This window comes from Chelonia mydas, chromosome 10 (genome assembly GCF_015237465.2).
Source record: "Chelonia mydas isolate rCheMyd1 chromosome 10, rCheMyd1.pri.v2, whole genome shotgun sequence".
NCBI classification, from domain to species: domain Eukaryota; kingdom Metazoa; phylum Chordata; order Testudines; family Cheloniidae; genus Chelonia; species Chelonia mydas.
In genome coordinates this window covers 83,796,067-83,821,373 of record NC_051250.2, presented here as the reverse complement: position 1 = coordinate 83,821,373, position 25,307 = coordinate 83,796,067, and the positions used below count along the sequence as shown (strand labels likewise).

Below are 25,307 nucleotides of genomic sequence, written 5' to 3'. Positions count from 1 at the left end.
CATTGCATAGGGAGGTCGTGTGCAGTTGGTTATCTACAATGACCTTCCACATAATTTTCAGAGACACTGCTTTCCAGAATACAATCTCACATCTTTCCCACCTTAACCAAATTAATTGGGAGGGGGAGAGAGGGAAGAGTAGACTGATGGGGGAGAAACATACATATGCATGCCAAGCAGTCTTTTCCAGCAAGGAAGAGAGAAGAGCAAATGACTCATGAATCCACTACTGGCTTTACAGTGCAAACCTAAATTTATCTGATAGGTGCTTAAATACTACCATGATGATTGTATAGAAAACCCTTAAATAGATACAGGCAGGAGGCTATGTATGTTGGCATGATATGGATACTTACATATTCAAAACTGGACTCAAATCTTTTATTCTGGTTTAAAAAAAAAAGCATTAACATAGGTTATAATGATTTCTTGTTACTAACAGACTGGCTGGATTTGTAAAATAAGGATAATGCTCACTTATCCCACAGGGATGGCAAGGCTGTGTTATAGTTTGCAAAGTAGTTTGAGATCCACTTGTGAACAGTTCATGTCAGCACAAAATGAAATGTACAAATGGTCACTGTATTATGCAATCTTCTGTCTCAGGAGTTCCTTGTACATCCAAAGGGACTGAATACAATTCTGCTCCATCTTTGCCAGCTGACCCACCTCTGATTAACAGCTGATTTTATTGGTACTTCCAGTGGTTGTTTAAGATGGGCTTCACTATGTTTAAACTGGTGACTTAGTGGTGAACACATCTATCACTGAGTCACTTAGGCCTAGCTCCTCAAAGATATTTAGGTGCTGAAGGTTGAACTCAATGGGAGCTAAGTGCCTAAATATCTCAGGGATCTGGGTCTTAGTCCCCAGTCCACTCACCAGTGTACTGGGGCTAATTCAAAACTTACTGTTTGATTTTAGGATCATCACCCTTCGCAGCAGAACCAGTGTGGGTTACATGGGATTTACTTGCGGGCCTTCTGTACAGGGCTTGATTCAGTGCTGCAGCCCTATCGACAGGCATTGCTTGACCTGGAGCAGGAGGTAAGGGAGAGAAAATTGGAGGAAGAAGCTGTGCTCTATTCAATGTTATGAGCTGAAATACTGTGCAGGGGTGTCTTCCAAATTGCTGCTGTGAGGTTCCACTATAACCCACTGGTCAGTGTGCTACATGTCCCCCTCTGTGTCTGATCCACTCTGTCATCCATAGAGAATGCAAGTGTCACAGTCCTCAGATTCAGATCCTCATTCTCTAGGTCAAGCTCTGAAGGTCCGTGGTTAAATCTATGGTGTGTCAGCCAAGTTGGTAGGTGTCACACCATCTCTTGGGTAGATTCACTTTGAGTCAATGCCCAGTGATTGCATGGGCTGCTCACTCTTATCAAAGTAGCAGCCTGAAGGGGGATATGATTCAAAAGTCTCTGTGAAAAGATCTATGTGAGCTAAAGTTATTGGGACTTTTGAGGGTACAGTTCTGCTCTTTACCTTTTTCCACCAAGGTTTAGTGCTATAGATTAGAGGCTTATTTTGGTTTTTACTAACTTTTCTGTTGTTGTTGCAGTTCCTGGCTGACCCTCACCTCTCCATCTCCCACATTAACTACTCCCTGGATCAGGTATGTTCCATTTGTTGTCATCTTACTACTGGTATATACAGCATGTGCAGTGTTGCAGAGCTACCATTGTTACTAAAACTTTAATTTCTGACGTTTGTACACTTAAATTCCGAGCACTTAAATACACTTAAAGTTGTATTAATGTCATCTCATCTCTGCAGAAGCCATGGTCTCTCTTCCAGGGACATCCAGAACACTAAGTGGGGCCAGTGAGGTGATAGACTGATAAACTACCACAACCAGCTGCTGTCCATACTAGCCCCTAAATGCCCCATCCCTACATATCGCTACTTAGGACCCTATTTTTACATGTTGGTCCTTGCTTTGCAGTTCCAACTCCTCTTCCCCTCGGTGATGGTTGTGGTGGAGCAGATCAAGACCCAGAAGGTACAGTGACTAGGAGCAGGTTTCTCTGTAGCAGAATCTGTTGTTCCCATCCATTCTCTTAAGTTAAAATTGCATGATGGTGTAAGTGACACCAGATGTTTGATAGAGCTTGTCGGAGATAGGTAGATGGGGCTCCTCAGGAAACATTTGCTTTTCCTTTCAGAGTTTGTATCTTCCTCCTGAAGACTGCATGGTTCAGGCCAGGGAAGGTTTTTGAGGATCAGCAAGAATGAAGCGCTGGCTTGGTCAGAACCATCCATATGTGCTCCCTGTGTATGGAGCAGATTATCTATTTACAGGCTATGGATTGGTTTTTCACTAATGTCAGTGAGGCATCTTGGACACTGCTCATTTGGTGTCACTTACATAAATAGATGGAGAGACTAAGGCAGAAAAATTGTATGGTGGAGGTAGCCCAGCAGCATGAAGCTTGTGCACTGATATCAAATTCCCTTATTTTCCCTTTGGTAATTTACAGATTTGTGGGGGAGGGAGTGAGCTGGTAAGACTGTAATTGGAGCTGGTGGGAATGGAAGGTTGTGCATTTCTGTGGTTGGGGAAAGAGATTCTGAGACAGGTTTGAATGGAGAAACAGAGGGAAAGGTTTGGAGCAAGGATGGAAGCAGATGAGTTTTGGGGGTGGGACTGCACAGAGTCTTTGTCTTGGATCACATTTAATTCACAGTAGAAAAGTATGGAGCACATTTTCCACCTTTACTGTGTGTTGGTGACTGGGATTTCTTTTTCTTGAGTCTTATAAATCCAAAAGACAAGGCAGGAAAAGCAGGATTTCTGACTTCACAATACATGAAATTAAACTGTCCTCTAGCCAGTAACAGGTGGTTATGGGAGAACTTGTGTGTTGGAGTCCACAAGTCTGCTGGGCCCTTATGTGGGGTGTGGGAGGAGGGTATATAAGAACATACGAATGCCCATACTGGATCAGACCAAGGGTCCATCTAGCCCAGTATCCTGTCCTCGGACAGTAGGCAGTGCCAGGTGCCCCAGAGGGAATGAACAGAACAGGTAATCATCCAGTGATCCATCCCCCTGTCGCTCATTCTGAGCTTCTAGCAAACAGAAGCTAGGGACACCATCCCTGCCCATCCTGGCTAATGGCCATTGATGGACCTATCCTCCATGAAATTATCTAGTTCTTTTTTGAACCCTGTTATGGTCTTGGCCTTCACAACATCCTCTGGCAAGGAGTTCCACAGGTTGATTGTGCATTGTGTGAAAAAATACTTCCTTTTGTTGCTGCCTATTAATTTCATTTGGTGACCCCCTTGTCCTCGTGTTATGAGAAGGAGTAAATAACATGTCCTTATTTACTTTCTCCTCACCAGTCATGATTTTATAGACCTCAGTCATATCCCCCCCTTAGTCATCTCTTTTCCAAGCTGAAAACTCCCAAATTTATTAATCTCTCCTCATATGGCAGCTGTTCCATTCCCTTAATGATTTTTGTTGTCCTTTTCTGAACCTTTTCCAATTCCAATATAGCTTTTTTGAGATGGGGCAACCACATCTGCACGCCGTATTCAAGATGTAGGTGTACCATGGTTTTATATAGAGGCAATATGATATTTTCTGTCTTCTTATCTATCCCTTTCTTAATTATTCCCAGCATTCTGTTTACTTTTTTGCCTGCTGCTGCACATTGAGTGGATGTTTTCAGAGAACTATCTACAATGACTCCAAGATCTCTTCTTTGAGCTAATTTAGACCCCATCATTTTATATGCATAGTTGGGATTATATTTTCCAGTGTGCATTATTTTGCATTTATCAACACTGAATTTCATCTGCCATTTTGTTGCCCAGTCACCCAGTTTTGAGAGATCCTTTTGTGTAACTTTTCGCAGTCTGCCTGGGACTTAACTATCTTGAGTAGTTTTGTATAATCTGCAAGTTTTGCCATCTTGCTGTTTACCCCTTTTTCCAGATCATTTATAAATATGTTGAATAGGACTTGGCCCAGTACAGATCCCTGGGGGGATACCATTATTTACCTCTCTCCATTCTGAAAACTGACCATTTATTCCTATCCTTTGTTTCCTTTTAACCAATTACCGATCCATGAGAGGACCTTCCCTCTTATCCCATGACAGCTTACTTTGCTTAAGAGCCTTTGGTGGGGGACCTTGTCAAAGGCTTTCTGAAAATCTAAATACACTATATCCACTTGTCCACATGCTTTTTGACCCCCCCAAAGAATTCTAGTAGATTGGTGAGGCAGTATTTCCCTTTACAAAAACCATGTTGACTCTTCCCCCACAAATTATGTTAATCTATGTGTCTGACAATTTTGTTTTTTAGTATAGTTTCAACCAGTTTGCCTGGTACTGAAGTCAGGCTTACCGGCCTGTAATTGCCAGGGTCACCTCTGGAGCCCTTTTAAAAAATTTGTGATATATTAGCTATCCTCCAGTCATTTGGTACAGAAGCTGATTTAAATAACAGGTTACAGACTACAGTTAGTAGTCCTGCAATTTCACATCCGAGTTCCTTCAGAACTTTTGGGTGAATACCATCTGGTCCTGGTGACATATTACTGTTTAGTTTATCAATTTGTTCCAAAACCTCCTCTAATGACATCTCAATGTGGGACAGTTCCTCAGATTTGTCCATTTAAAAATAATGGCTCAGGTTTGGGAATCTCCCTCACATCCTCAACCGTGAAGACCGACGCAAAGAATTCATTTAATTTCTCCGCAATGGGCTTATCGTCCTTGAGTGCTCCTTTAGCATCTCGATCATCCAGTGGCCCCACTGGTTGTTTAGCAGGCTTCCTATTTCTGATGTATTTTAAACATATTTTTGCTATTACTTTTTAAGTCTTTGGCTAGCTGTTGTTCAAATTCTTTCTTGGCCTTCCTAATAATATTTTTACATTTCATTTGCCAGAGTTTATGCTCCATTCTATTTTCCTCTCTAGGATTTAACTTCCATGTTTTAAAGGATGCTTTTTTGCCTCTAACTGCTTCTCTTACTTTGTTGTTTAGCCATGGTGGCCCTTTTTTGGTTCTCTTACTATGTTTTTTAATTTGGGGAATACGTTTAAGTTGAGCCTCTATTATGGTGTCTTTAAAAAGTTTCCATGCAGATTGCAGGGATTTTACTTCTGGTGCTGTACCTTTTAATTTCTGTTTAGCTAACCTCATTTTTATGTAGTTCCCCTTTCTGAAATTAAATGCTACAGTGTTGGGCTGCTGTGGTGTTTTCCCCACTACAGGGATGTTAATTATATTATGGTCACTATTACCAAGCGGTCCATCTATATTCACCTCTTGGACCTGATCCTGTGCTCCACTTAGGACTAAATCAAGAATTGCCTCTCCTCTGGTGGGTTCCAGGACTAGTTGCTCCAAGAAGCAGTCATTTAAGGTGTCAAGAAACTTTATCTCTGCATCGCATCTTGAGGTGACCTGTACCCAGTCAATATGGGGATAGTTGAAATCCCCTATTATTTTTTTATTTTAATAGCCTCTCTCATCTCCCTGAGCATTTCACAGTCACTATCACCATCCCGGTCAGGTGGTCGGTAACATATCTCTACTGCTATATTCTTATTATTTGAGCATGGAATTACTATCCATATTTCCCCTACCTTCCAGTTCTTACTGAGACCCATGCACCATTTCCCTTGTCATTGCAAAGCCTTCTTTGTACATTCAGCCGTAAGTGTAGCATTTGAACATCTGAAACTTCGGTACAGAATCAAGGGAAGATTTCTCACTGCAAATCCAGTTTGACCATTTTGTTTCTTCTGCAGATTCATGGCTGTCAACTCCTGGAGACTGTCCATAAACACAGCTGTGGGGGGCTGCCCCCTGTGCGTAGTGCACTGGAAAAGTAAGGAGATTCACTAATACTACTGCTTGGCTATTATGCTCTTGTAACAGCTGAAGTTAGTGCCAAAATATCTTCTCTCTTTAGCTATGACAAATAGAGATATGTCTAACAAGAGCCCTGTGCAATCTGAAAGGCAGGAGTGGAATGCTAAGCTGACAGCCCTGAAGGCTCAAGTCCTCTGTTTATGTATAGGATAAGTACACCATAGACAGCTGCAGTACAAGCTTCCTTCACACACTGAACTGCCAGTAATCTCACTCCTGAGCTTGTGAGGCATTTCCTACGGTAGATGGGAGTTTACTCTCCCTGGCCTTTCTGCTGAGACTGACAATGAGGGAAAGTTATGACTGGCTTAGGGATGGCTTTGTAAGTCTGTCTCCCACCCCCGCACTTTTCCCCTTACCTAATGCAATTTGTGTGAAGTTGCAATGGAAGAAGTTCCATTGTGTCAGCCGACCCCCTGGAACATAAGATTGGAGATTCAGATATGGGGTGATTTGATTGGTTGAATATTACTAGAAATGGGTTCCCTTGGAGGAGGAAATTAGGGCACTGACTTTCCAGATGCAGATCATGGAGCTGCTAAGATGGCAGCTAAGTGAGTAGGAGCAGTTTGATCCTACTTCGTGTGAGGGAGGTAAACAAACTGTACTTTAATGGCACACTCAAGGCCTCCCACTTTCCTCCATGAGCAAATTTCACTTGTTAGCACTTCAGCTCTCACCATGCTGACTGACCACCTTAGAATCATAGAATATCAGGGTTGGAAGGGACCTCAGGAGGTCATCTAGTCCAACCCCCTGCTCAAAGCAGGACCGATCCCTAACTAAATCATCCCAGCGAGGGCTTTGTCAAGCTTGACCTTAAAAACATCTAGGGAAGGAGATTCCAACACCTCCCTAGGTAATGCATTCCAGTGTTTCACCACCCTCATAGTGAAAAAGTTTTTCCTAATATCCAACCTAAATCTCCCCCACTGCAACTTGAGACCATTACTCCTTGTTCTGTCATCTGCTACCACTGAGAACAGTCTAGAGCCATCCTCTTTGGAACCCCCTTTCAGGTAGTTGAATGCAGCTATCAAATCCCCCCTCATTCTTCTCTTCTGAAGACTAAACATCCCCAGTTCCCTCAGCCTCTCCTCATAAGTCATGTGTTCCAGTCCCCTAATCATTTTTGTTGCCCTCCGCTGGACTCTTTCCAATTTTTCCACATCCTTCTTGTAGTGTGGGGCCCAAAACTGGACACAGTACTCCAGATGAGGCCTCACCAATGTCGAATAGAGGGGAACGATCACGTCCCTCCATCTGCTGGATATGCCCCTACTTATACATCCCAAAATGCCATTGGCCTTCTTGGCAACAAGGGCACACTGTTGACTCATATCCAGCTTCTCGTCCACTGTAACCCCTAGGTCCTTTTCTGCAGAACTGCTGCCGAGCCATTCGGTCCCTAGTCTGTGGCGGTGCATTGGATTCTTCCGTCCTAAGTGGAGGACTCTGCACTTGTCCTTGTTGAACCTCATCAGATTTTTTTTGGCCCAATCCTCTAATTTGTCTAGGTCCCTCTGTATCCTATCCCTACCCTCCAGCGTATCTACCACTACTCCCAGTTTAGTGTCATCTGCAAACTTGCTGAGGGTGCAATCCACACCATCCTCCAGATCATTTATGAAGATATTGAACAAAACCGGCCTGAGGACCGACCCCTGGGGCACTCCACTTGATAGTGGCTGCCATCTAGACATGGAGCCATTGATCACTACCCGTTGAGCCCGACGATCTAGCCAGCTTTCTATCCACCTTATAGTCCATTCATCCAGCCCATACTACTTTAACTTGCTGGCAAGAATACTGTGGGAGACCGTGTCAAAAGCTTTGCTAAAGTCAAGGAACAACACGTCCACCACTTTCCCTTCATCCACAGAGCCAGTTATCTCGTCATAGAAGGCAATTAGATTAGTCAGGCATGACTTGCCCTTGGTGAATCCATGCTGACTGTTCCTGATCGCTTTCCTCTCCTCTAAGTGCTTCAGAATTGATTCCTTGAGGACCTGCTCCATGATTTTTCCAGGGACTGAGGTGAGGCTGACTGGCCTGTAGTTCCCGGGATCCTCCTCCTTCCCTTTTTTAAAGATGGGCACTACATTAGCCTGTTTCCAGTCGTCCGGGACCTTCCCTGATCACCATGAGTTTTCAAAGATAATGGCCAATGGCTCTGCAATCACATCCGCCAACTCCTTTAGCACTCTCGGATGCAACGCATCCGGCCCCATGGACCTGTGCTCGTCCAGTTTTTCTAAATAGTCCCGAACCACTTCTTTCTCCACAGAGGGCTGGTCACCTCCTCCTCATGCTGTGCTGCCCAGTGCAGTAGTCTGGGAGCTGACCTTGTTCGTGAAGACAGAGGCAAAAAAAGCATTGAGTACATTAGCTTTTTCCACATCCTCTGTCACTCGGTTGCCTCCCTCATTCAGTAAGGGGCCCACACTTTCCTTGACTTTCTTCTTGTTGCTAACATACCGGAAGAAACCCTTCTTGTTACTCTCAACATCTCTTGCTAGCTGCAACTCCAGGTGTGATTTGGCCTTCCTGATTTCACTCCTGCAAGCCCGAGCAATATTTTTATACTCATCCCTGGTCATTTGTCCAATCTTCCACTTCTTGTAAGCTTCTTTTTTGTATTTAAGAGCAGCAAGGATTTCACTGTTAAGCCAAGCTGGTCGCCTGCCATATTTACTATTCTTTCTACACATTGGGATGGTTTGTCCCTGTAACCTCAATAAGGATTCTTTAAAATACAGCCAGCTCTCCTGGACTCCTTTCCCCCTCATGTTGTTCTCCCAGGGGATCTTGCCCATCAGTTCCCTGAGGGAGTCAGTCTGCTTTTCTGAAGTCCAGGGTCTGTATTCTGCTGCTCTCCTTTCTTCCTTGTGTTAGGATCCTGAACTCGACCATTTCATGGTCACTGCCTCCCAGTTTCCCATCCACTTTTGCTTCCCCTACTCATTCTTCCGAGTTTGTGAGCAGCAGGTCAAGAAGAACTCTGCCACTAATTGGTTCCTCCAGCACTTGCACCAGGAAATTGTCCCCTACATTTTCCAAAAACTTCCTGGATTGCCTGTGCACCGCTGTATTGCTCTCCCAGCAGATATCAGGGTGATTGAAATCTCCCATGAGAACCAGGGCCTGCGATCTAGTAACTTCTGCGAGTTGCCAGAAGAAAGCCTGGTCCACCTCGTCCCCCTGGTCCGGTGGTCTATAGTCGACTCCCACCACGACATCACCCTTGTTGCTCACACTTCTAAACTTAATCCAGAGACTCTCAGGTTTTTCTGCAGTTTCATACTTGAGCTCTGAGCAGTCATACTGCTCTTACATACAGTGCAACTCCCCCACCTTTTCTGCCCTTCTTGAACAGCTTATATCCATCCATGATAGTACTCCATTCATGTGAGTTATCCCACCAAGTCTCTGTTATTCCAATCACATCATAATTCCTTGACTGTGCCAGGACTTCCAATTCTCCCTGCTTGTTTCCCAGGCTTTGTGCATTTGTATATAGGCACTTGAGGTAACCTGCTGATCGCCCCTGTTTCTCAGTATGAGGCAGCATGCGTGGTGTGTATTTCGTTCTGATTGTTATATACACTGCCTTCTTTCACTTTCCATTATGCTTGGTCCCCAGGATCCTGGCTGTGTGTCATGGAGTCATGTATAAGCAGCTCTCTGCCTGGATGCTGCATGGACTGCTCCTAGATCAACATGAAGAGTTCTTTGTTAAACAGGGCCCATCTTCTGGGAATGTCCCTGCCCAGCCTGAAGAAGAGGACGATGACCTGGGAATTGGGGGATTAACAGGAAAACAGCTGCGAGAGCTGCAGGATCTGGTGAGATTGCCATGTTTTAACCTGCATTCTCAGAGCATTAGAGAATGTAGTCAGAAATCTGTCTTTTTCTGCTTCAATGAAAGATCCATGACTTAACGGGCATTAATAAGCCATGGTAGGATGACAAATCAATGAGATACTGTAATATGCAGCTACAAACTAGGCAAAAAGGACTGGTGAGGTCATAGAGGTGAGGGATTTGGAATGTTTTAAGGATTGTGCCACACATAAGGCACACATACATCAAACAAGAAAGGAAGCAGGAAAGTAAGAAAAGGAGAAAAGTTTAGCATGGATAAATGGCTAAGTCCAAGAGGTTCAAACTAAGAAGATATCCTTCAGAAAAGGGAGATTCAATTCTAGTGAGGCCATTAGAAAGGATCAGATTACACCAAGTAAAGTGAGGAGGTGGGTGAGGTAATATTTTTTATTGGACCAACTTTAAGCTATACAGAATTCTTCAAGTCTGGGAAACTTAGCTGTGACACTTTAGCACCTTTCCTAGACCTGAAGAAAGGCTCTGTATAAGTTCAAAAGCTTGTCTCACCAACAGAAGTTGGTCCAGTTAAAGTTAACTTCACCCACCTTGTCTCTCTAATATCCTGGGACCAATACTACATCAGCCTGCACCTGAATCGATCGGTCCATCAGCCCGCATATAGATTGCGCCGATCACAACACGTCTTCCATTCTTCTTTTATCCTGGCCTTCCTTCTCTCGGAGGCGGGTGGTGGTTGTCGGGGACTCTCTCCTCGGGGAGACTGAGTCATCTATCTGCCACTCCGACCGGGAAAACCGAGAAGTCTGCTGCTTGCCAGGAGCTAGGATTCACGATGAGAGAGACGAGAGACTGCCGAGACTCATCAAGACCTCGGATCGCTACCCCTTCGTGCTTCTCCATGTGGGCACCAATGATACTGCCAAAAATGACCTTGAGTGGATCACTGCAGACTATGTGGCTCTGGGAAGAAGGATAAAGGAGTTTGAAGCGCAAGTGGTGTTCTCGTCCATCCTCCCCATGGAAGGAAAAGGCCTGGGTAGAGACCATCGAATTGTGGAACTCAACGAATGGCTATGCAGGTGGTGTTGGAGAGAAGGCTTTGGATTCTTTGACCATGGGATGGTGTTCCAAGAAGGAGGCGTGCTAGGCAGAGATGGGCTCCACCTAATGAAGAGAGGGAAGAGCATCTTCGCAAGCAGGCTGGCTAACCTAGTGAGGAGGGCTTTAAACTAGGTTCACCAGGGGAAGGAGACCAAAGCCCTGAGGTAAGTGGGGAAGTGGGATACAGGGAGGAAAGCGCAAGGGGGGAGGACTCCTGCTTCATACTGAGAAAGCGGGATAATCAGCGAGTTATCTCAAGTGCCTGTACACAAATGCACAAAGCCTGGGAAACAAGCAGGGAGAACTGGAAGTCCTGGCACAGTCAAGGAATTATGATGTGATTGGAATAACAGAGACTTGGTGGGATAACTCACATGACTGGAGTACTGTCATGGATGGATATAAACTGTACAGGAAGGACAGGCAGGGCAGAAAAGGTGGGGGAGTTGCATTGTATGTAAGAGAACTGTATGACTGCTCAGAGCTCCGGTATGAAACTGCAGAAAAACCTGAGAGTCTCTGGATTAAGGTTAGAAGTGTGAGCAACAAGGGTGATGTTGTGGTGGGAGTCTGCTATAGACCACCGGACCAGGGGGATGAGGTGGACGAGGCTTTCTTCCAGCAACTCACAGAAGTTACTAGATCGCAGGTCCTGGTTCTCATGGGAAACTTCAATCACCCTGATATCTGCTGGGAGAGCAATACAGCGGTGCACAGACAATCCAGGAAGTTTTTGGAAAGTGTAGGGGACAATTTCCTGGTGCAATTGCTGGAGGAACCAACTAGGGGCAGAGCTCTTCTTGACCTGCTGACAAACTGGGAAGAATTAGTAGGGGAAGCAAAAGTGGATGGGAACCTGGGAGGCAGTGACCATGAAATGGTCGAGTTCAGGATCCTGACACAGGGAAGAAAGGAGAGCAGCAGAATATGGACCCTCGACTTCAGAAAAGCAGACTTTGACAACCTCAGGGAACTGATGGGCAGGATCCCCTGGGAGAATAACATGAGGGGGAAAGGAGTCCAGGAGAGCTGGCCGTATTTTAAAGAATCCTTATGGAGATTACAGGGAGAAACCATCCCGATGTGTAGAAAGAACAGTAAATATGGCAGGTGACCAGTTTGGCTTAACAGTGAAATCCTTGCTGCTCTTAAATACAAAAAAGAAGCTTACAAGAAGTGGAAGATTAGACAAATGACCAGGGAGAAGTATAAAAATATTGCACGGGCATGCAGGAGTGAAATCAGGAAGGCCAAATCACACCTGGAGTAGCAGCTGGCAAGAGATGTTAAGAGTAACAAGAAGGGTTTCTTCAGGTATGTTAGCAACAAGAAGAAAATCATTAATGAATGAGGGAGGCAACCAAGTGACAGAGGATGTGGAAAAAGCTAATGTACTCAATGCTTTTTTTGCCTCTGTCTTCACGAACAAGGTCAGTTCCCAGACTACTGCACTGGGCAGCACAGCATGAGGAGGAGGTGACCAGCCCTCTGTGGAGAAAGAAGTGGTTCAGGACTATTTAGAAAAGCTGGATGAGCACAAGTCCATGGGGCCGGATGCGCTGCATCCGAGAGTGCTAAAGGAGTTGGCGGATGTGACTGCAGAGCCATTGGCCATTATCTTTGAAAACTCATGGCGATCGGGGGAGGTCCCGGACGACTGGAAAAAGGCTAATGTAGTGCCCATCTTTAAAAAAGGGAAGGAGGAGGATCCCGGGAACTACAGGCCAGTCAGCCTCACCTCAGTCCCTGGAAAAATCATGGAGCAGGTCCTCAAGGAATCAATTCTGAAGCACTTAGAGGAGAGGAAAGTGATCAGGAACAGTCAGCATGGATTCACCAAGGGCAAGTCATGCCTGACTAATCTAATTGCCTTCTAAGACGAGATAACTGGCTCTGTGGATGAGGGGAAAGCATTGGATGTGGTGTTCCTTGACTTTAGCAAAGCTTTTGACACGGTCTCCCACAGTATTCTTGCCAGCAAGTTAAAGAAGTATGGGCTGGATGAATGGACTATAAGGTGGATAGAAAGCTGGCTAGATCGTCGGGCTCAACTGGTAGTGATCAATGGCTCCATGTCTAGTTGGCAGCCGCTATCAAGTGGAGTGCCCCAAGGGTCGGTCCTCGGGCCGGTTTTGTTCAATATCTTCATAAATGATCTGGAGGATGGTGTGGATTGCACCCTCAGTAAGTTTGCAGATGATACTAAACTAGGAGGAGTGGTAGATACGCTGGAGGTCAGGGATAGGATACAGAGGGACCTAGACAAATTAGAGGATTGGGCCAAAAAAAATCTGATGAGGTTCAACAAGGACAAGTGCAGAGTCCTGCACTTAGGACGGAAGAACCCAATGCACAGCTACAGACGAGGGACCGAATGGCTCGGCAGCAGTTCTGCAGAAAAGGACCTAGGGGTTACAGTGGACGAGAAGCTGGATATGAGTCAACAGTGTGCCCTTGTTGCCAAGAAGGCCAATGGCATTTTGGGATGTAGAAGTAGGGGCATTGCCAGCAGATGGAGGGATGTGATCGTTCCCCTCTATTCGACATTGGTGAGGCCTCATCTGGAGTACTCTGTCCAGTTTTGGGCCCCACACTACAAGAAGGATGTGGAAAAATTGGAAAACGTCCAGCGGAGGGCAACAAAAATGATTAGGGGACTGGAACACATGAGTTATGAGGAGAGGCTGAAGGAACTGGGATTATTTAGTCTGCGGAAGAGAAGAATGAGGGGGGATTTGATAGCTGCTTTCAACTACCTGAAAGGGGGTTCCAAAGAGGATGGCTCTAGACTGTTCTCAGTGGTAGCAGATGACAGGACAAGGAGTAATGGTCTCAAATTGCAGTGGGGGAGATTTAGGTTGGATATTAGGAAAAACTTTTTCACTAGGAGGGTGGTGAAACTCTGGAATGCGTTACCTAGGGAAGTGGTGGAATCTCCTTCCTTAGATATTTTTAAGGTCAGGCTTGACAAAGCCCTGGCTGGGATGATTTAGTTGGGGATTGTTCCTGCTTTGAGCAGAGGGTTGGACTAGATGGCCTCCTGAGGTCACTTCCAACCCTGATATTCTATGATTATGAGGCACCCTCAGACTGAAGTGTCAGCAGAGGAGGGAGATATTAGAATGAACTGATAAATTAAGAACAAGTCAGCAGGACTGAGCAGTCTTCCTCTAAGAGTGTTGGAGGGACTTGAGAACAAAGTGGCTGAACTGTTAACAAAAATATGCAAATACTTCCTGAAATCCACTATTAAATTGGAGAACCAGAGAGAGTAGCAATTCAGCTCTTTAGAAATGGTACTGAGGTGATCCTTGGATTATGGACCAATGAACCTTATTCATCAGTACCAAGACAACTGGTTGAAATACTGATTAGAGAGTTATGAAATATCTAGATTAACATAAGGACAAATTTCAGAGTAACAGCCGTGTTAGTCTGTATTCGCAAAAAGAAAAGGAGTACTTGTGGCACCTTAGAGACTAACCAATTTATTTGAGCATGAGCTTTCGTGAGCTACAGCTCACTTCATCGGATGCATACTGTGGAAATTGCAGAATATCATTATTATATACACAGACACCATGAAACAATACCTCCTCCCGCCCCACTCTCCTGCTGGTAATAGCTTATCTAAAGTGATCATCAAGATGGGCCATTTCCAGCACAAATCCAGGTTTTCTCACCCTCCGCCCCCCCACAGACAAACTCACTCTCTTGCTGGTAATAGCCCATCCAAAGTGACCACTCTTTTCACAATGTGTATGATAATCAAGGTGGGCCATTTCCTGCAGAAATCCAGGTTCTCTCACCCCCTCACCCCCCTCCAAAAACCACACACACAAACTCACTCTCCTGCTGGTAATAGCCTATCCAAAGTGACCACTCTCCTTACAACATGCACGAAAATCAAGGTGGGCCATTTCCAGCACAAATCCAGGTTTTCTCACACCCCCCCCCCCCCCCCACAAACTCACTCTCCTGCTGGACAAAGTACCACTGCTCCTGTTAAGGAAAATCATGCATTTCTACTTTACAGAATGTCTGAATATGTTAACAGAATATTGGATAAAAGAGAACCAGTTAATATAACACTGTATTTTCAAAAAGCCTTTCGTATGCAGCTTTCAAGGAAACAAATTACTGAAGGGGTGAGAGGCTGCTGGCATAGATTAGGAACAGGCTAAAACACCACTGGAATCAGTTAGACTTACCTGTATCTTAATAATGTAGGGTGGGTTTGCCTTTTTGCCACCTTATTTACATTGGTTTTCCTCTCTCTTGTTTTTTCGTCCCTGGCACCTTTCTTTCTGTTTGTTCCCCCAATCCCTCCTTCTGCCTGGCCTTGTGTTTTCTGCTGTTTCCCCATTCATCTCGTTGGGGGTTGTGATAGCGCCTGATTGAGGAGGAGAACATGTTAGCACCATCTCTGAAACAGTTTTCTCTGCGAGTGGAAATGTTACCATCATACATACCTGTGCGGGTTGCTGAGAAAATCCTCTTTGTGGGAGAATCAGTACAGATGTTTGAGAATCAAAATGTGAACCTGACCAGAAAAGGTAGGAAACAGCTGTCTGGCTTGTTTACTTGGCTCCTTGCCAGAACTTGGCTTCCCCATGGTCTTTGTTCATTTTGATTAACCGGAGAATACTTTCCAAAGAGTTGTATGATACATCTCTCAATACTATGATCTTTGGTTTGTCTGGACGCATCTGAGAAGAGTTTTAAATAGTTGGCGCACCTTCAGTGCAAGAACCAGCACTTACTTTGGACTTACAAGCCATGCTTTGAAGCTATGGAGGTTTCTACTCCCTCCCATTTAGCTCTTAAAGTTGTGGTTATCACAGCAGCCAAGAATGTGTATTCAGGTACTTCTGGCTGACTCACCCTTCAGTGTTTCATAGAGAAAAGCTTGTCTATATCAACACCTAAGATCCTGCCAGAAGGATGCCCAAATTCTATCTCATCCAGTATCCTAGTCTTCCCCCGACCCCACCCCATATCTCACAACTTTCCAGCAGAAGCAACATGGCACAAGTTGGCTATAAAGAGGCTTAGAGCAACTATCAGTATCAAGTCTTGTTAGTGATATAAATGCTGTTCTAGCTCCTTATGGTGTAGAAACCCGTTCCATCAGATGAGGCAAGCTCTCAGAGCTGATGTGATGAATGCTTTCGTCTGAGACCTACCACAGAGCTCCATTCACATTTTCACTCAGCCCTGATCTCTCAGCTTTGGAGTCACGCGCAGATGCCAGTACAGGGACAGCAGTGGTCGTGTGTCCATCCCCCACCCCAGACAAATGACTTCATAGCTATTAGGACCACAGGCAAAAGTTTGTCAGACAATTGTTGGGGAGGCAATAATTAGTGCAACTTAGCCCTGAAACTCTGTAGCACAGTTGACTGTGTGGATGCAGTAAAATCTGTGCACTATCAAAATCAACAGCTCCTTTGCTGGCATACTTCCTGAATTCCCCCTCCTCTCCCCACCTCACTTCAGTCTCCCTTAATATTTCCTCTTCATCAGAAGTGGACCCTCATCAAGCATCCTGGAGAGCCTCCCACCTTGGGTTCAGAGGTCTTTACATGGCGATTCCACTGGGAGTGTACACTGCCACACCCCTTCACGGTATCTCCCTCGCTTATGCCTCAGCCAGTGAGTCAGCTGAGGCACACACTGGTTTGCCAGCACAAGGGTGTCTGCCACTAGCAGGCGCAGTAAGAGGTGGCATGGAGCTGGTAGCTGAGGGTGGTGAGGAGAGCAGCTACCACCTCTCAACCCCATCCCGCAGTCCATCCATGGATCACCAGCTGGAATTCCTGCTCTGATGTTCCACCTGCTGTTTGTCAGAGTGAATACTAACTGGTGAACCATCAGTGTCTCGCCAGCTGAGGTATGGCACAGCTGAAGCAGGAGGGTTTATTATTGGTGGGGCAGGGCACACGTGAGAGAGCATGGGTCGGGGAGAAGGGGTAGTAGGATCAGAGTCCATTCCTGGGTAGGAGAGATTCTGTGGGGGGCCATTCCCAAAGGGGGCATGGTGTGGAGGTAGAAACAGACTGGGACTTGCAACCAACAAACTAAGTTGTCACTGCTGAGCCGGCCAAGATGAGCCTGCATCCAGTTATGGGGGGCGGGGGTGCGCAATGTAGACACAAAGGCAAACCTTAGACCAGGTGAGGGTGACTAGTGAGGATGCGCTTCATTCAGTATTCTTGTGTAGACAAGGCCAAAGACAGTAAGAGAGAGGGGCTTGGTTTTTAGCTTAGTTGGTCAAAAAATCTGATCTGAGTCCTGGATTGGGATGGAACTAGCAGGAAACATCATTGCTTGCAGAGTGACAGATGCTTTGCTATTGTGACAAGCCACTCTGTTGGCTCTCTGGAAATGTTCCACTCACTAGATGGCCTAGAGCTGTAGGTAAGAAGTAATTTGTTGTCCAATGAGTAAGCGACTTTGAGCATGAAGGGCTGGCAAAATGTTCCTAGGCAATCCACACACACAACTTTACTGGGCAAAGGCTGCTGAACAGTCTGTTAGTAGCTTACCTGGAAAGTATCTTGCTTTTTTTGTACTGTTTTACTTCAGTCCAGATGCTCTTCCCTTTTCTGGGTAGGCTCCATCTTGAAGAACCAGGAAGACACTTTTGCTGCAGAGCTACACCGCCTCAAGCAGCAGCCACTCTTTAGTCTGGTGGACTTTGAGGCTGTGGTAGACTGGATTCGGAGCACAGTTGCTGAGGTAATCCAGCATATCGGGGTCCTGGGTCCACAACTCCTACCAGGGGCTTAAACACTTTAGAACCGTATGCCTCTCCCTTTGCAGCATAGAAACACCACATGGACCAAATCTTTTGGGAGGGAATGTGCTTGAAGGAATGCTGACTAGATCCCAATGATAGCTAGGGAGAGAAGCATGAACCCCTAGAGAGCTCCTTGATTCTAGAAGATGGTGTGTCTCAGAACCTGCAGAGTGAGTTCGTTCTGGGGAAGGTGGGACACTCTCTCTAGAGCTCATGAGGTGAACAGGCATGGCAGGAGCAGGCAGTGGAGCTGGAGACTTTACAGGGCTCCTGAGCTGTATGTTGTGTCAATTTTTAGTGAGACAAGGAAATTAATGGACAACTATTGCTTATTTGCTGTGGGAGGGGAAAAAAAGGAGTTAGTGTCCACAGACTTTAAAGGTTTTTGACTTCTAAAACTGTACTGAGAGAGGATAATGCTAGAGGATATTTGTTTATTGAATGTACATTATGGTGGTGTACTTGTATATCTGTTTATCAGATTATATGAAAAGTGAGTATTTGAACATTTACCTACCCTCCTTTATTTTTTCATTTCCATACTTTTAAATACTTAGTTAAAATATACATATCAAGGAGAGTTACAGTCCAAAACACCCGAAGAAGCAACTTTAATGAAGTTTTGTCTGTTAATTATAAAACTTGTCAGTAGAGCCCATATCAGTGGGAACCTCAGAGGAATAATGCTAGTTCCCAAGCCATCCCCCTGAGGGAAGTGAGTTGAAATAAAGCATTTCCTAGGAGGGGGGATGGAGTTGGTTTGGTAACAGAGTTTGACTCCATTACAGTTTCTTATAATAGCTACTTGTATTTGACTGATATTTAAGATTGCTGCCAAAAGTAATCATGATGGTGTGAGTTAGAGGGTTCGTTAATTACTAACATGGGCTGCCAGCAAACGGATACTCCCTCTTCTTATTCTGCCCTAGTTTTGGATGGATTCAGTTATATGTAGACTTTTTTTTTTTAACCATGCTCATCATCATGGTTTTCTGAGTGTGGTAGCTAATGTTCTGATTGAGAAGGTTCAGTTAAGAACACCGAGTTTGGAGTGCTGGGTTCTGCTGAGCATGTTCTGGTTTCTCCTTAGCACCTATGGAAGCTGATGGTAGAAGAATCAGATTTACTAGGACAACTGAAGGTAACATAACTATTTCTCTGAAAAAGCTGAAATTGAGAGATTTTTAAATTAGTTCTTTCCCATCCAGCGTCCACACTCATTTTCTGTGTTTGCCTCCATTGGACAAAGCTGTTCTCGCCTCCTGTATCCTAGAAATGGGAGAGCATGGCATGATCTTTCAGGGTCTACGATAGAATCAGAGAAATGTAGGGCTGGGAGGGAGCTCAAAGCCATCAAGTCCAGTCCCCGGCACTGAGGCAGGACCAAGTAAACCTAGACCATTCCTGACAGATATTTGTCTAACCCAGGAGTTCTCAAACTTCATTGCACTGCGATCCCCTTCTGACAAAAAAAAAAAATTACTTACATGACCCCAGGAGTGGGGGACTGAAGCCTGAGCCTGCCCATCCAAGCCCCACGGCCCTGGCTGGGGGTCCAAAGCAATAACTCAAGGGCTTCAGGTTGGAGGGGCCTGTAACCTGAGCCTGCCACCTAGAGCTGAAGCCCTCAGGCTTCGGCTTTAGCCCTGAGTGGCGGGGCTCAGACTTTGGCTTTAGTCCCCGGCCACAGCGTCTAATGCCAGCCCTGATGACCCCATTAAAACAGGGTCGCGACCCACTTTGGAGTCTCAACCAAGAGTTTGAGAACTGCTGGTAACCTGGTCTTAAAAACCTCCAGTGATGGGAATTCCACAAATTCCCTTGGAAGCCTGTTCCAGAATTTAACTACCGTTATGGTTAGAAGAATTTTCCTAATATTTAACCTAAATCTCCCTTGCTTCAGATTAAGGCCATTACTACTTGTCCTACCTTCAATGGACATGAAGAACAATTTGATCATCATCCTCTTTATAAACAGCCCCTCATGTATTTGAAGATTATTAGGTCTCCACCTCCCCCCATGCCAAATCTTCTTTTCTCAAGACTAAACTTGCCCAGTTTTTTTAAACCTTTCCTCATAGATAGGGCCCTACCAAATTCATGGCCATGAAAAACACATCATGGACCGTGAAATCTGGTCTTCCCCTGTGAAATATGGTCTTTTGTGTGTTTACCCTATACTATACAGATTTCATGGGGGAAACCAGTGTTTCTCAAATTGGGGGTCCTGACCCAAAAGGGAGTTGCAGGGGAGTCACAAGGTTAATTTAGGGGGGGTTGCGGTATTCCTATCCTTACTTCTGCACTGCCTTCAGAGCTGGGCGGCCAGAGTGGCGGCTGTTGGCCGGGTGCCCAGCTCTGAAGGCAGTGCCTCTGCCAGCAGGCAATCCCATACCATGCCACCCTTACTTCTGTGCTGCTGCTGGCAGTGGCTCTGCCTTCAGAGCTGGGCTCCCCGCCAGCAGCCGCCGCTCTCCAGCGGCCCAGCTCTGAAGGCAAGGCTGCCACCAGCAGCAGTGCAGAAGAAAGGGTAGCAGTACCTCAACAGCCCCCACCCACCACCACCACAATAACCTTGTGATTTTTCTCCCCCAGCCCCAACGCCTTTTTGGGTAAGGAACCCTACAATTACAATACTGTGAAATTTCAGATTTAAATAATGAAATAATGAAATTTATGATTTTTTAAATCCTATGACTGTGAAATTGACCAAAATGGACTGTGAATTTGGTAGGGCCCTACTCATAGATCAGTTTTTCTAAACCTTTTATTATTTTTGTTGCTGGCCTCTCTCCAATTTTTCAACATCTTTCCTAAAGTGTGGCTCCCAGAATTAGAGACAGTGCTCCAGGTGAGGCCTCACCAGGGCTGAGAAGAGCAGGACAATTATCTCCCACGTTTTACATACGACACTCCCAATACACCCCAGAATATCAGCCTTTTTTACAACTGCATCACATTGTTGATTCATATTCAGTTTGTGATCCACTATAACCCCAGATTCTTTTTAGCAATCTAAACCTAGCCAGTTATTCTCCATTTCATAGTTGTGTGTTCGATTTTTCCTTCCTAAGTGCAGTACTTCACGCTTGTCTTTATTGAATTTCATTTTGTTAATTTTAGACTAATTCTCTAATTCGTCAATGTTGTCTTGGATTCTAATCCTGTCCTCCAAAGTGTCTGCACTCCCTCTTAGGTTGGTGTCATCAGCAACTTTTATAACCACACTCTCCACTCCATTATCCAAGTCATTAATGAAAATATGGAAGAGTTCCAGACCCAGGACTGAACCCTGTGGAACCCCAGTAGATATGTCCCTCCAGTTTGACAGCAAACCATTGATAACTACTTTGAGTATGGTCTTTCAACCAGTTGTGCACTCACCTTATAATAATTTTATCTAGACTACATGTCTCTAATTTCTGTATGAGTCATTCTCTAGGATTCACCCGAGTGTGTGTGTTTTGCAATCTGCATCTTGGAGAGATGGCAAGACACCACAGACCTTTGGGACATAAGATGGATTCTTCCCAAAACCAGAAATCCTGCTCTGGAGATTCAGGTTGTACAGCTGCTCTTTAAAATGGTACAAACTGCAGTCCATCCAGTAATGAAAGCAGACACTATAAACCAGGAAAGGTAAGTGTGGGTTTTATAGTTTCTGTTCAATTCTTTAGTGTTTTGAATTTAAATGTTTTTCTTCACAGATTATTAAGGATTTTTATCTACTGGGGAGAGGAGAATTGTTCCAAGCCTTCATAGACACTGCACAGCACATGTTAAAAACCCCACCCACAGCTGTAACTGAACATGGTGAGTAATCATAATTCAGTTGCCAAGACCTGCTCGCTCTGCCCACTGTGGCAAGAGGACAGCCAGCCCTGCCCAGCACAGCAAGTGTGAGACTTGTTCAATTTCTTGAGCAGTCACCAAGGATGAACCTGTATTTTCCCACTGCAGCATGCAGCTCTCTTAACATTGCTCTGGATAGTCTCCATGACATCAGAGCTAAGCAGGTGTAGGTGGCAGTGTGCTGTAGAGAACAACCCTGCACTGTCCACGGAGTAAGATCAACTAAATTGGATCTAAAAGGGCTTTTCTTTCTCTTATATTGATAATTTACCAAACAATTGCCTAGTAATTTGGTAAATTACTTTGCAAACACGAGGAGGTCATATCTATGGATTAGTGCACTGGGAGAGAGAAGCTGCCATCTTGGCATACAGAAGCACCCTCTTTACTTCTTAGAGATGATTACATGCGGGTTGCTGAACTAGAATGTAGAGTGTCATACAGACTGGCCATCCCTTCATGACTGTGTCAAGTATCCCATGTGGTAGGGCAGGTCAGTGTTCCAAAGCTGAGGCAGGAAATCACTGAGAGGGATGGGAACTAGTTGCAATTTAGAAGATTCCCATTGAGTCCCAGCATGAGCTACTAAGGACTGAGTAGAATTCTCAGCCTCTGGCCCCGTAGCAACTCTGTGGTTGGTGTCAGTTGCACCTTGATGCTCTCTCTGACATTCATGCTCTTTCCCTATCAGATGTCAATGTGGCGTTCCAGCAGTCTGCTCACAAGGTGTTGCTAGATGATGATAATCTCCTTCCTTTAGTCCACCTTACCATTGAGTATCATGGAAAAGAGCATAAAGGTATTGAGTTGTGCCTGCTTTTTAAGGGTGGGGGTAGTAGTGCTGGCTTGCTTCAGTCTCTATTCATACTGCAGACTTTTAGGATTAAGAAATCGTAACTCTCTGTGCTCCCTCTCCTCTTTGGCCTTCATGACTCAGGAGTTTCTCCTCCCTCCCGCACACCACATTGTACCTTTGGACTCCCTGCCGCTGCTGCCTCTCCTCATTCAGTTCTTCCCTTCTTTGTTTATTACCAGGTATGTCACTCCCCACTAAATCTGTACACGGGTTAAAGTTCAGCAATTCCATTCTTTTCCAGATGCTTCTCAGGCTCGGGAAGGGCCTTCCCGGGAGTTATCTCCCCGTGAAGCCCCCACATCTGGTTGGGCAGCTCTGGGACTCTCTTATAAAGTGCAGTGGCCATTGCACATCCTCTTCACTCCTGCTGTCTTGGAGAAGTGAGTACCAGATCCTTGTCTGTTCACTGTAGGCATCCCACCTCTGAAGTTTCAGGCACACAGTGATTCTCTATCCTTCACACTGAATGAAGGGAAAAGAGCTTCAGTGCCTTTGTCTGCTCTCCAAATTATTCAGTACAACTTACTTACATTATGGCCACTTGTTGTTGATGTCATGACGAGTGCGGTATGGTACCGTTAGATTTGCTTCTCCCTTAAAAATCTGTCCATCTACAGCTCTATTCCTTCCTCCTCATGGTGAAACTCCTGCAGAGCACTAACAGAGAACCACTGTAGCCTGGTAGGTGTATCAATTAATTTCTTAGACCATATTGGGTCTAATAAGGGTTCGGTCTTCTGAGTGGCTACAGCATCAGGAAGGTTATTCCCAGTATCACTAGAATGTGAGACCTGAGGAGCACATAAACTATTGCAATTTGTAATAAAGGGATTTGTGATAAATCCACTAAGCAGCTGAATAGTCCCACAAACACTGAAATACTACAGCAGATAGAGTGAAAAGTGTTTAACCCTGTAACTGGCATCAGATCTCCTGCTGGGGAACCCTGGAGTGTCAGTCATGATCTCCTCCTCCTCCTCCTCTTCATTGTCATCACCACCACCAGTGGGTCTCATTGTGGCATCTCCCAAGGCACACAGGCTGAGATACAGCTTTTATAATCTGTAACGCTGATGCCTACTTGGGTTCATACGTATTTATGTAGGTTTAATCTATATTTTAATCTGTTTCTATACCCCACTAAATTTGGGGTGCCCCATTTTCCGTAGATTAACCTGTTAGTTCCTTTTATATCCATTAATGTTTACATTACTCAGTCACTATAACAACTTGTGGTTAGCACTTTACTGACACCCTATGTCTGCAAAAATGCCCAAAATACTCTAACCAGCTTTAACTGGTACATTGCAATATATATTTCCTAAATATCAGCAGTTAACACTTCTGTTCCTGTGACTGTTTCATTTTGTGACAGGGTGACTCAGCAGTAAGGCTACATTTTAGTCACTGGTATTGTTAGTAAGTCACGGACAGGTCACGGGCAGTAAACAAAAATTCACGGCCCGTGACCTGTCCATAACTTTTACTAAAAATATCAGTGAATAAATCTTGGCGGGGGGGGGGGGGGGGGGGCAGTGGCACATGGCCTGGGACCCCTGCTGGTGCCGGGGGGGAAGCAGGGGAGAGGGGATTGGCAAGGCCGACAGGCTCCCTACCTGGCTCCATGCCTCCCCCCTTCTTTCCCCGCAGCAGCAGTTTGGGTTTCGGAGGGGGCAGGGGATGGGGTGAGGCAGGCTCTGGGTAGCACTTACCTGGGGGGCTCCCCGGCGGTGGCAACATCCCCCTCACTCACTGCTAGGCGGAGGCACCACCAGGCAGCTCTGCATGCTGGCTCTGCCTGCAGGCACCGCCCTCGCAGCTCCCATTGGCTGCGGTTCCCTGGCCACGCCTCCACCTAGCATCTGAGTGAGAGGGATGTTGCCCAGGTAAGTGCCACCCAGAGCCCACCTCACCCCATCCTGTGCCCCAAACCACTGCCCCTCCCAAACTCTGCTGTGGCGGGGTGGGGTGGGGGAGCAGTGGCCTGAGACTGCCCCAGCAGCGGCCTGAGACTGCCCCAGCAGCAACCGGTGCATCTGGTGTAGGGGCTGCCTGAGCTTCCCCTGAGCCAGTGGCCACTGCAGAAGTCCCCGAGGTCATGGAAAGTCACAGAATCAGTGACAAACTTGCAGCCTTACTCATTGGTTAGCTACCCATGTCAGCCTCTTTCTAAGCCTGAGGCCTTGTTTGACTAAGCTAAATATCTTACAGCCCTGAAGCCAGTAGGCTCTGGATCACATTAATACATACATTTCACCTCTGTATTCTCAATATACCTGATATTTTTTTATTCTTGGCTACACCATGAGTTCAGTGCCATTAAGGAAAAAAAAAACATTTCTATTTACAGGGCTGGGCTATACCCCGACCTGTTCTACATGTTGCTGTTCAGCTCTCCGGCTTTTTGTCTCATGTCCATGTTCCAGCCTTTGTCTGGTGTGGGACTTGGGCTCCAAGGAAGCCTTTCTTTTTCTTGAATGGTTGCTATTTGTCTTGGCTGCAGATACAATGTTGTATTCAAATACCTGCTGAGTGTGCGGCGGGTCCAGGCTGAGTTGCAGCACTGCTGGGCTCTCCAGATGCAGCGCAAGCACCTGAAGTCCAACAGAACTGATGCCATCAAGTGGCGTTTGAGGGATCACATGGCCTTCCTTGTGGATAATCTTCAGTACTATCTGCAGGTCAGGGTGCAGAAGAGGATGTGGTGTGCTATTTAGGCAGATAAACAGGAAGAGGGAAATGAAGGGGAGGCACTGAGCAGGCATCTAAATCCTCTACAGCAAGATTCAGATTATGCCACACACCATCTTTTCCTGGGGAGTTTGCCTGCAGGTTGTAGGGGAGAAGGGTGGATAGGGTAGGGAGAACAAGGACTGAAAAGTGCAAGGCAAGAGCTATTAATTCCTGGACTGGTGCCAAAGCAGAACTGCTGAGCTGAGGGACCAGT

At 45.6% G+C, this 25,307-nt stretch overlaps 1 protein-coding gene across 7 annotated transcripts in view; it reads left to right on the top strand.

Moving 5' to 3' along the window:
* The window catches only part of TUBGCP4 (tubulin gamma complex associated protein 4), a 49,476-nt gene that overhangs the window by 5,058 nt on the left and 19,111 nt on the right, over window positions 1-25,307 (top strand). For 4 of the 7 annotated variants that reach the window (XR_005226964.2, XR_006284118.1, XR_005226963.2 and 1 more), the window contains exons 3-14: window positions 925-1,047; window positions 1,565-1,618; window positions 1,949-2,005; window positions 5,780-5,859; window positions 9,547-9,748; window positions 15,241-15,406; window positions 17,467-17,591; window positions 18,743-18,793; window positions 21,360-21,465; window positions 22,196-22,303; window positions 22,602-22,740; window positions 24,864-25,041. Coding sequence is in view for 4 of the 7 variants with exons in the window: in XM_037910049.2 (XP_037765977.1) it covers window positions 925-1,047; window positions 1,565-1,618; window positions 1,949-2,005; window positions 5,780-5,859; window positions 9,547-9,748; window positions 15,241-15,406; window positions 17,467-17,591; window positions 18,743-18,793; window positions 21,360-21,465; window positions 22,196-22,303; window positions 22,602-22,740; window positions 24,864-25,041 (1,389 nt within the window). In the remaining 3 variants the exon portion in view is untranslated. The remainder of the gene's footprint in view (window positions 1-924; window positions 1,048-1,564; window positions 1,619-1,948; window positions 2,006-5,779; window positions 5,860-9,546; window positions 9,749-15,240; window positions 15,407-17,466; window positions 17,592-18,742; window positions 18,794-21,359; window positions 21,466-22,195; window positions 22,304-22,601; window positions 22,741-24,863; window positions 25,042-25,307) is intronic. The other 3 variants (XM_037910050.2, XM_043523312.1, XM_043523313.1) reach the window with 3 other exon arrangements.